The sequence below is a fragment of the Protopterus annectens genome, chromosome 2.part1 (assembly GCF_019279795.1).
Source record: "Protopterus annectens isolate FY-2018-M chromosome 2.part1, PAN1.0, whole genome shotgun sequence".
NCBI lineage: Eukaryota > Metazoa > Chordata > Ceratodontiformes > Protopteridae > Protopterus > Protopterus annectens.
In genome coordinates, this window is record NC_056729.1 from 1,652,728,738 (window position 1) to 1,652,740,426 (window position 11,689).

Sequence of the window (11,689 nt, forward strand, 5' to 3'; positions counted from 1 at the left end):
TTGGCGAGATATAGATAGGCTGTGTGAACCACCTTACCCTCACTATGGCTTTGGTGGCAGCTTTAAAGAAGTCTATCAGGTTTATGAGACAAAATCTGCCTTTTACAAACCTGAACTGGGTAGGGTCCATAGTTTGGAGATTACCAATGTGTTTGTTTATGAATTCCATGATGATACGTTCCATGGCCTTGCAGTGTTCTGAGGCTGTAACAGTACCACAAATGATGTCTGCAGCAAGATGTTGTTGTTATTGCCTCAGTACACTGCTTGTAGCTGTGATGTCTGCTGCTGTTACACCCCTCAAAAACACAGCATCCATGGGACCTGATGGTGTTAGGTGGCAATCCACTGAGCACAGAAGAAGTTATCAGGGACCTGGGGACCCAGGTTGATAGTAGTCTGTCATTCGACACCCATGTAGCTAAACTAGTTGGTCTCAAACATCTGTCCTATGCTGCCCGACTGAAAGAACTAACCTATGAACCTATTACACTACCTGCAAGCCATGATATGGGCTGTTGTTATTGGCTCAGTACACTCCTTGGAGCTGTGATGCTTGGTGTTAACTCCTCCTACATGGGCAGCAGACATCATTTGTGGTACTGTTACAGCCTCAGAACACTGCATGTAGCTGTGACACTGTTTGTTGGTATACCTTTACTAATGTTGCTGTAGCCATGATACATGTTGTTGTTGTTATTGCTTCAGTACACGCCTTGTAGCTGTGATGCTTGCTGCTGTTACACCCCTCACTACACTAGCTGCAGCCATGATACGGACTGTTATTGCCTCAGTACACTCCTTGTAGCTGTGATGCTTGGTGTTGTTAACTGCTCCTACATGAACTGTAGCTGTGATCTGTGGTACTGTTACTGCCTCAGCACACTTCATGTAGTTGTGATGCTGTTTGTTGGTATACCTTTACTAATGCAGCTGTAGCCATGAATTGTGTTGTTTTAGCCTCAGTTCACTTCCTGTTGCTGTGAGTTATGATGCTATCATCCTCTCAGTGAACTGGCTGTCACCATGATTTGTGATGTTGGTATTGCCTCAGTACAATCCCTGAAGGTGTGATTCCGGCTCCTGTTACACCCCTCACTACACTAGCTGTAGCCATGATTTGTGTTGTTGTTTTTGTCTCAGTTCACTTCCTGTTGCTGTGAGTTATGATGCTATCATCCTCTCAGTGAACTGGCTGTCACCATGATTTGTGATGTTGGTATTGCCTCAGTACAATCCCTGAAGGTGTGATTCCGGCTCCTGTTACACCCCTCACTACACTAGCTGTAGCCATAATTTGTGCTGCTTTGACTGCCTCAGCACAGTTCCTGTACAGTGATTAGTGCTGTTGTTCACTGATTGGCATATTATGTGCACCTGCAACACGTGGCGCTTCTCTTCTTCCTGTCTACTTCCTGCAGCTAAGACATGTAGCACGTTTCTCCACTGCTCTTTCCCCCAAAGCTTTACTTGATCTCTCACTTTCTGAAAGACCCTCCTTTACCTTTGATGTCATCCTAGTGAATATAAGGAGCATTTCTTTTTACTATCCCCAAATAATTCCCCTTTAATTTCAGAAGGTACTTTCTTGCCCCCACAAACTTTTCAGAACAAATAAACCAAATAGATATTTCAGACTCTTTTAAGGTGTTCAGAATTCTGATCAGGTTCAGGTCCACTCTATTAGAAGAACGTACTAAAGGCAATGGCGTAGCCATATTCCTCAGGACGTATTACATAAGATAAACAACTCTGAAGACTTCCATGCCCAACTAACTATTAACAAAACCCTTTATCATATCAAAGCAAACTATAGGACCCCCTCTATATCTGGGAAACTTCAAGTCCTCCATCCATTAACTAGGAAAATTATACATCATCAGACATAGATGCCCAAATATTTCTGAATTTCATCAAAACAAAGAAAAAATGCCCGCACCGAAGTCCCATACAAGAAATTTATTAGAGTAAAATAAGTATTTTTGCCCTCTTATATTGTAAGGACTTCATCAGATATCAAATATTCAACAAATATAGCCTTATAACCCCTTCAAAAAGTCATATGTTGAAATTCATCCAATCTTAACTGACACCCATTTTAAGAAATCAAATTCGAACCAAGTTTAGGAATCATCTGATAAAATTGTTAAAACTGTTGACAACCACATTTTTTAAAAAATGGTACCCTCCTTGATTAATAGGTGTTTCTCCACAAAAGTACATATATTTGTTTATAGGGTCTACGTCAAATATTCAAACTTCCAAAATGTCGAATACCATATGGTCGATATTTGGAGATTTGAATATCTAATATAAAAATTTTTTTTTAAAAAAGAAAAACATACACAGTGCGAGCAGGGGGGCAAGCCCCCCTATACCCCCCACCCTCCTACTTAAATATACCAACTCCAAGACTGCACTTCAGAGCAGAAAAGGAAATTCTCCCATTCTGCACCGTACGACACTGTTAAAAGTCAACCTTCGAACACTTGAAATGTCGAACATATTGTCTCGACCATATAACGTTTGACATTTTTAAGCGTTCTAATAATTGACATAGACCTTGTTTATATACATGTATATAAGTGTAGGTATACATATTAATAAAAAATAGCATGTTTGAAAAAATACAAACTTATAATATCCACCTAAAGAATATATATGTACCCACCTAAAAAAAAAAAATATGTGTGTGTGTGTGTGTGTGTGTGTGTGTGTGTGTAATTATATATATATATATATATATATATATATATATATATATATATATATATATATATAAAATTTAAAATGAATATATTTCATTAAAGTAATATCTCAAATATTCATAGATCTTAGTTGTAATAACCTTGTCAGGGAGGTCTTCTCATCAAGTCCTGAGGGTAATGGTGCATTTAATTTAATTTGCCAATACAGCTTCTTAGTCTCAATAATTGCACCCAGCAACCCCTTAAAATGGGCAAAGAACTCTCTCCAGCACATAAAACAAGTCTGTCTACACTCCAACACTGAGCAATAGAATCCTGGACTTAGTCTTTACCAATATAGGGCAGTTTTGATCTCCACCAATTATAATGTCAAGCCTATTTTGTGTCATGCTATATTGCACGGCTCTATTGAAACCACTTTAGGTTTGTTACATCTTTAGGAAATTAAATCTTCTTTAAATCTTTGGAGCATCAAATCTTTCTTTAATTTTGTCAGAAAGTTAATAACTAACACCCAGCAATGTTAGGAGCTAGTCCACAATAATACAGAATATACTGACCCAAAGGAAATAGCCAATATCGTAGCTGACAAATTTAATACAAATTATATTCCACCTATAGTTACAGGTATTACACAGGTTCCATAATTCCAACCAGCCCCATTAATTGCTGTGAAACAATCTCCTAAAAAGCCAACACTACCTCATCCATGGGTCCAGATAAAATACCAGGTTGTCTGATTCTCAGTGCCAAATACAGCCTATCTGAACCACCACGTAACCTATTTAATCTAAGTCAAGACACTGGTTACATTCCTGAAGCCTAGAGAATAGCCATTGCACTGCCATTATACAAGGGTGGCTCAATCACAGACCTTGAGAACTACAGACCTATGACTCTCACTAGCCTCATATGTAAAGCAATGGAGTGATTTATCTCTGGAAATTGAAAATCTCTTAACCCTGGACCCTCATCAATTCTGCTTTGTAAAAGAAAGGTCCTGTTTCTTTACCTCATTACATTGAAAATGAATCTGAAGCCGTGGATAGCAGATATGTGGTATATACAATATATCCGGCCCTCGTCAATGCCTTTCACAGTATTCTCTACCAGACAACATGTCTGAATCTGAATATAAATCTTCAAGTTGTGCAGCGGACAGCTAACTTGTTGTCAGACAGAGCCCATGTGGTTAGAGTCACAGGTGGCACTTCTGAATACAAAAACATTAACAGTGGCATTGTGCAGGGCTCAGTGTTGCGCCCTCTCCTATTTGGCATCTATTTCTTAGACCTTCAGACCAGCAATCCTGGCCTATGATTGCTTAAGTTTGTAGGCAACAGTAAATTGAGTGATTTTATTCAACATTCCAGTTAATCACAACTGCTGCAACATAGTTTAGACCATATTAACAACTGGTGCAAGTAAAATAGCCTCGAATTAAATGTGAAAAAAATGTATCAGAGTTCATTTTGGTAAACAAAACATCTCCTTTTACCGTATAGGTGACACACCCCCTCCAGTCAGAAGGGGTCTTAAGGGATGTAGACATTCTTGTTGAGAAGTCACTACCACTGACCACAAGGTGTCCACAGTAGGTTAGAAAGCCTCATTACCATTGTCCACTAGGTGTCCACTGTAGGTCAGAAAGCCTTCTATCTGTCTCATCTAATTTCCAAAGGCCAAAGGGGACTTAATTCCCATTTATTCATAGCTCAACAGACCCATTATTTACTATAATGCATCTTTTGGCATGTATTTCTCTAAACATATCACTCTACTTGAGACACCTCAGAGATTCCGAACTAAAAAAATCAGTGCCTCAAATATTTAAGTTATCGGGACTGACTGACAGCCCTCTCTCTTCACCCAGTCTCTTACAGACTCCCCCATGGAGATCTGTACCCAGCCTTTCAAGCCATAAAAGATCCAACCATCTTTGATCTCCTGTTCCTTCACAGAACAAACAATACCAGAAACACACAGTTAAAGGAACTAAACCTCCATGAACATATTTATTTATTTGTTTACTGTCATTTTGTTTACCAGAAAAGTCAGACTAGGTAGGAGTCAATTTTCTGTGGAGGCATGGGAGAAAAGTTCCAACGATATCTATATAGAATAGATGAAAATGTACATAAATATATATATATATATATATATATATATATATATATATATATATAATGAATTATCTATAAAGCATAGAAGAATAAATCATGTTAGCATGGTAGAGTCATAACCCCAAACATCCCTCACCTCTGGAACAAACTTCCACTACATGTCCAGCAGAGAGGCACCTTTGCCCAATCTAAATAACTGGATGAGACTCGATAAACAAAAATAAATAAAATTAAATAAATAAACTCTCTCTTGGCTTATCTTGTCCTGCCCTTCAGGAGGCTAGGGGGAATGTTTGAATGTTTTTTTTTTGGCTTAGCTTTAATGGTCTGCAGGTTGATTGTGTAGTTACTTACATATGAACCAGACAGATTGGAGCCAGTGGCAGACAAGGAGCTGGGTGAGAAGTTGGATGAACATGATGCACTGAAACCCAAAGAAACTTGAAGTGGATACAATATGCAGTGTCACTGACTAGGTGGGTATCTGGTTGACAGCAATGGGCCATGACAGACACAGCACAGAATAAAACTAAAACATATAATACTATATCCTGAGTATGCAGTACAGAGAATTACCTTGCCAAAGTAGGCATTGGACAATACTAACCCACCCATGACTTAAGAGTGGACAAAGCAGAGTCATCATAATTTGCACAGGTATAGTAGAGTACAGTGAGAGAGTACAGCAATGCTAACATAGCTAAAAGAGTGGATGTGTTGTGATTACCAGCCATGTGGCTGGATGTTGGATTGAGTTGGTAACAAACTGTTTAGGGGCATGGCTGAGTTTCTACAAGGGGGAGTGCTGGCTGAATGTTTTGAGTAGCCTTCCACTACCAGGAAGTGTGGCTTACTGTGCTGAAGAAAGTATAATATGTTTCACATACTGTGCCCCTATCGGGGGTGGAATGATACACTTTGGAAGGCCACATACACGCAGATGGCCTCATGAATGGACTACATGCTGCCCATCCTGGATCGAATGGATGGTGTAAAACTCTTACAGCTGGACTAGCTGGCCCTATGGGGTATACGCCCATTAGAACCACAGGAATGTCAGAAACAGCAAGATAGGAAAGCGGATTGGACTGATAAGCATTGTACGTCCTGCATACTTACAATTTCATTTTTGTATGTTCTCTGTTACCCTGTATTTTAGATTTGTATACTGTTAGTTTACTGTATTGCTTCTTTGTAATTTGTATAATGTCTGTCTGAATTTGGAGCTTGTCTCCCTGGGCCTGTAATGAAAATGGGTTCAATGCGACCCAGTGGACCTCCCGGTAAACAAATGTATACATAAATAAATAAATAAAGTGGTCATTTGCTTGTCTCTCTGTCTTTTTTTTTGGCTGGTACACTGGGTTTCATTCTCTTTTAAAATTTTCTTTCCTTTTCTCCACTGCAGCTGACACATGCATTAGTATGATATACTATACTTTATCTCTTAATTCATATCAAATGCACACCATTGAGCGGTAACTTTCTTCATAGGTTCATAGAACTATGCCAGGCTAATGAACACTGGGGCCTTTATAAGCCTAGCCATGCAACCCAAATATACCCCATGAGTTATTGTGTCTCTGAGGTTATTTAAAAGGGTATATGTTACTTAGGGCATCATTTAATGGCTGTCGCTGTCCACAAGAGACATAAGTGTCAAGCCAGGGGTGAATTTCAATTTCCCATCCACTGGTCCAGGTTGTACTTGAATAGGGAAAGGGAAGGATCTGCTTTACATTGGATGGAAAGCCTCCTACAGAGAATGGGGATTCTCCAGTACATACCTGTCCCTCCAACATGTCCTACTTAAGTCACAAGAAAAGTTTAAATCCTTAGATCTAGAAGTTCTGGTGCTGTTCACTTTGTGGATATGCAAAAGGTCCATCAAAGCAGGATCATAGGATGCCTGTCAGCAGTCTGTAAGAAACAAAAGTATAGTGATAGGGCTTTGCGGTAATCTGCATAAGACATTGTTTCAGTCCTGTATTCTTTTTTTAAGGAAACTCTGTGAGTGTTCCATTTTTTGCATGTGCCTAGTCAGGTACATTCTGAAGAGGACATTGTACTCAGTGATGGGTCTGATGATGGCTGAGTACAGTGACAGAATGGTTTCTTTGGACCAAGACGCCATGCTCTTACTGATAAGCTGAGTGACATAGAAGGATTTTCTTACAACATTAGAGAAATGTTGGTGAAAAGCCAGGTTACTATCTCTACAAGTCCTCATATACTTGACTAATGTGTCTACCTTTAGGGGTGTTTTATCAATGAGGTAGTTTCTCTGGGAGGCCAGCTTCACAAAGGTACTATTTTGCATGGCTTTGGCACTACTCATTTATCTGTGTTACCTTCCTGTAAAATGCTAGTATCTTGGCGGGGTATCTATGATATCTCCTAGCTTGCAATCATCTGCAAACGTGACACACTAGAGGCATTAGACATTGGCTTTGACATCCAGAAAACAGATGCCAAAGAGGAGCAAAAACATCATACAGCTATGGGGGACTCCACTGGTGTCTGGCCTCTTTATGGAGGTGGCCTCTCCAATCCTAACTTCCTGGGTCCTGTTTGTGAGCCAGCTGGCTAACCAGAGCGTTACATAGGAGTTTATGCTTAATTCTATGAATTTGTTTAATTCCATGAATTTGTTTAGAATGCCAAAGTGGGTATTGTATCAAATGGCTTAGCTTGGTCAAAGTAGAGAATATGTACCATTTTGCCCTCATCTGATATCTTGTTGACCCTCCTCATACAGTATAACCCTGCTTTAAATTATCTGAAGAAGGCTATATTAGCCGAAGGCGCTTATGGGAACTGATTTCATTCCTGCTCTTTATTTTATAAGTTTTGTTTCATTTATTAAATTTGTGTTTTTCACAGTTGTGCCGTGGTGGTCTGCTGAAGGTCTTCCTCGCAGTTCGTTTTATTTTCATTGGCAGCTTTAGCAGTGGTAGCAGTGTTTTGTTTATTTGATGCTTATTAAATATGGTCTACTTCTTTGAGACAGTCACCAAAGACATAGATGAGAGGAAGACAGTGCACACCACCTACCTTGACCTGGCCAAAGCCTTCGACACTTTTCCCCACTCGGGTATAATAGATAAACTCTCTCAACTAAGCATCAATCCATATGTTACCAGATGGGTAGCTAACTGTCTCATTGACAGAACCCACCTAGTCAAAATAAGGGAAGCCACCTCAAGCAGTAGACCCGTAACAAGCAGCGTACACCAGGGATCGGTCTTGGGGGCCTCTGTTATTTGGGATATACTTTTCTGAGGTGCAGGCCAAAACCAGTGGGCTATGGCTGACCAAGTTTGCAGATGACTGCAACTTGGGAGCTGTTATCAATTCCCCTAGTGGTGTGGACATCCTCCAAGAGGGTCTCACCCAAAATGATGGGAGCCAGAAACATGGCCTCAAGCTGAATGACAAAAAATGCATCATCATCCCCTTTGGGGAGAGTGACGTCCCCACATATTATCACATTAACAATGTCCTAAGCATTCAATCAGTCATGAGGGATTTGGACACCCATGTTCATAGCAACCTGACTTTTGGCCACCATGTTGCTTCCGTTCCCAATCCAGTTACTTAATGCAACAATTCATGTGAAAATTACTTGAAGAAAATAAACAAACTTACAAGAAGTAGAATTTTGTGTGGAGAAAAAGATTCAGGCTGAAAGAAGTTAGAATAAACAGCTTTTTCTTTGCATGGTCTCCTGTTGGGGATATAAAAGTGGTTTGTATTGAGGAAAACTAGACACTTGAGTGGAGCTGTCCTGCCATATAGAACCTGACATAAGAGGCGAAGAAAATCACTAAGACTTCAAAAAAAAAAAATCTCCTTCTGAACTAGTCCAGTGTCTCAACATGTAAATGGTTTATAGATAATGTCTAGCAATTCTGTTATTTATTCCATTTGTTGCCTGTATTTATTATCATTTGTATGTAGCATTACTGACTATTTTAAGTTCTTGTTATGTTTAACTTATGCTTAATACTTACACTGTGTGCATATATTTGTATATATGTTTAAAATTACTTACTGTTCATATGGGCCCTGGTCGTGGCATAGAAGGGTCTTTGGACTAGTCTACCTACCCGATTCACAAACAGAAAACAAATAAATATATAAATGAGAAAATGTAATTATCCAATATGTAGCCCAACTCCAGCCTAGCCCTTAGCTGCAGCTCATACAGTGTCATTTACTGAAACAGAAAACCAGGTAAGAATTATTTCGCTATTCCAGTAAGGACAGAATACGTTATTCTCTCACCTTAGTGTTTCTGATTTGCTCCTGTGATCCCTTAAAATTAGAAGCTCTGAAGTGATACAATAAGCTGGTTGGTTCATCAGGACTGTGCAATCTAAGTCTAATATTTACTTAACATTTTAACAGTAAAACTTTCTGAGGTACAGGACACTTATTTGCAGCAACTGACAAAACAATGAAACAGCTGATTAAATCACCCAAAAAGAAAAAGTTGCAATTACCTAAAAACAGTGTTAAATCTGATTTCATACCAAAACAGTTACACTTTTAAGAAGACATACAAACAAGCTAGTAATTATACACTCAATTAAGCAAATGATTAAGTACCCACATATTTAAATAATTGGCTTACAACCAAATAATTAACATATATTGGCTGATTATTCATAGAATAAATTAGACAGAATACACAAGAGTTGATTAGAACCAGATATTAATTAACAAGACACCCAAACAGAGGAGTATTGATGAGAAAATTGGATAAATAATTCATTACACTTTAATAATTGAACAGCTGACGGCACACCAAGTTAAAATAACTGATCAGATACCAGGAGAGACGAACAAGTGATTACATAACAAAACATGTAAGTGTGTGATCAGATGACCGTACAGTTAAAATACAGATTAGATGCCTAAATAACCATTGGATCATGCACCTAAATAAATAAGCAATAATTCCTGCAGTCAAGCAACTAAACATTAGGCAACCTTAAAACTTTATAACAAAAACTATAGAAAATGTGATTTTGACTGCAGTAAATTTATATTCTACCCTATAAACAGTGTTCCATAGTCATATTTATATCACTCTGGAAGAATTAGAGAACTTCACTACAATGTTTCTTAGAAACAAAATGAAATATGATTTATACAACAATGGGAATAAATTAGATGGTAGTATACATGCTTTTATACATATTTACATAAATATATGTATACATCTGTCTGTGTGTGCATCTATCTCTCTCTCTCTCTCTCTGTATATATATATATATATATATATATATATATATATATATATATATATAGATAATAGATATATAAAATACATACAGAGAGCGAGATTGTGTCTATAACACAAAAGTGCAGATCATGTATATATATTTATACATGTATAACAAAAGTGCAGCAGTCATTTACCTTACAGATAATGTGAAGTCTCCAGGGTTACTTTTGCTGGGCCGTGCTAGAAAACTCCCATGGACGCCTCTTGTCAAAAGCACCTGCTCTGCTTCTACTCCGGTGATGTTGGGATGAAACCACCTGCAAAACAATAAATAATGTCAACTACAAAGTTTATTTCTGTACTATGATCACAGTAAATAATTCTCAGAAGACATTAACAACTCAATTACACTTGATTCTATCAAGCACTCAGATTTCAAGACACTCCGTTTTTATTTTACGTTGCTGCTGATAGCATTCTTTGTCACCCCAAGGGCATAAACTCTTAAAGCTTAATAAGGGTTTTCTTGCAGACTTCAAAACACCTGGCATGGAAACAGTTAGTGATTTTTTTTTTTTTTTGATAGCAGAATGAAGAAATATTCAAGGAAGGAAATGCATAAAACTATGACAGCTGGCTCCTTAGAAACATATTACTAAAAATGTTACAAATGTTTACACTGATACACAGACTACATGTAGCTTACATGAATTCCTGTCCATAAGGTGCTCCAAATTCTGAACTCAAAGCGCACCCAGGAGATTTGAGAATGCCTGCTGGCTACAGTTTGCAGACTTAGAGTCAAAGACGTTTTCATGGATGTAGCTCAGTAACTTAAGGTGCTATATTACTTGATAATGAGTCTTTGGTTGTTAACTGATATTTCATGCCAAATGTGACTGCAAAAAATAATCATTCTAGCTGGCTAATGGGTTACTAAGTAAAGCCCAAGTTGTATAAGTACTAAAAAGGTGGCTTGTTGGGCTAGGGGAATGATTCTTGCTTCAGGTGCGAGAGGTCCTGGGTTCAAATCCCAGAGAAGTCTTGAATTTAGAACTGGAAGGTACAGTGGATGATAAAAGTCTTGAAAATAGTGGTGGGAGGTTGGCATAATGGTTAAGGTATTCACCTTACAAACACAAGCTGCCGGGTTTGATTCTCACATGGGGTAACTGGCTAGGCTTAAAATGTTCCACAAGGGCAGTTAGCCTAGTACTAATCTATGAACCTGTCTGACAATCTTGGCGAAGATGGAACATTTGTTTTATTGTTGTTATTTTTTAACCAGATACCCATTAAGGTGTATTTCTTTCAGAGGTTAACCAGAAGCACTGCTCCCCTAAATGAACTGTTTATAGTCACGAAAGAGACAAACAGAAACCATCAGGATCAAACCCAGACTACACACTGAAGCCTGAGATCATTTCACAGCCTCTGTCTTCTAAACAACTGACAAAAAGTGGGCAAAGGACTAGAGCAACAAACAGACACCGTTTACTGTCAATAAAGATGATGAGAGAAAGACTAGGACAGAGATAGTGACGGGTGGTAGAAGGTATATAAAATGACTGGAGGCTTATTAACTAGTTTAATAAATTTACATATTTCTTCATTGGGTAGGCGGA

The 11,689-nt window shown here is 38.4% G+C and overlaps 1 protein-coding gene across 1 annotated transcript in view; it reads right to left on the reverse strand.

Annotated features, from left to right (window-relative positions):
- The window catches only part of LOC122794574 (tyrosine-protein phosphatase non-receptor type 11-like), a gene marked incomplete at its 5' end in the record, with an annotated part of 1,649,855 nt that extends 1,639,466 nt beyond the window's left edge, over positions 1 to 10,389 (reverse strand). Inside the window, one exon of the mRNA XM_044063080.1 lies at positions 10,259 to 10,389. Within this exon, the coding sequence (XP_043919015.1) occupies positions 10,259 to 10,389 (131 nt within the window). The remainder of the gene's footprint in view (positions 1 to 10,258) is intronic.
- Positions 10,390 to 11,689: the final 1,300 nt, after the last annotated feature.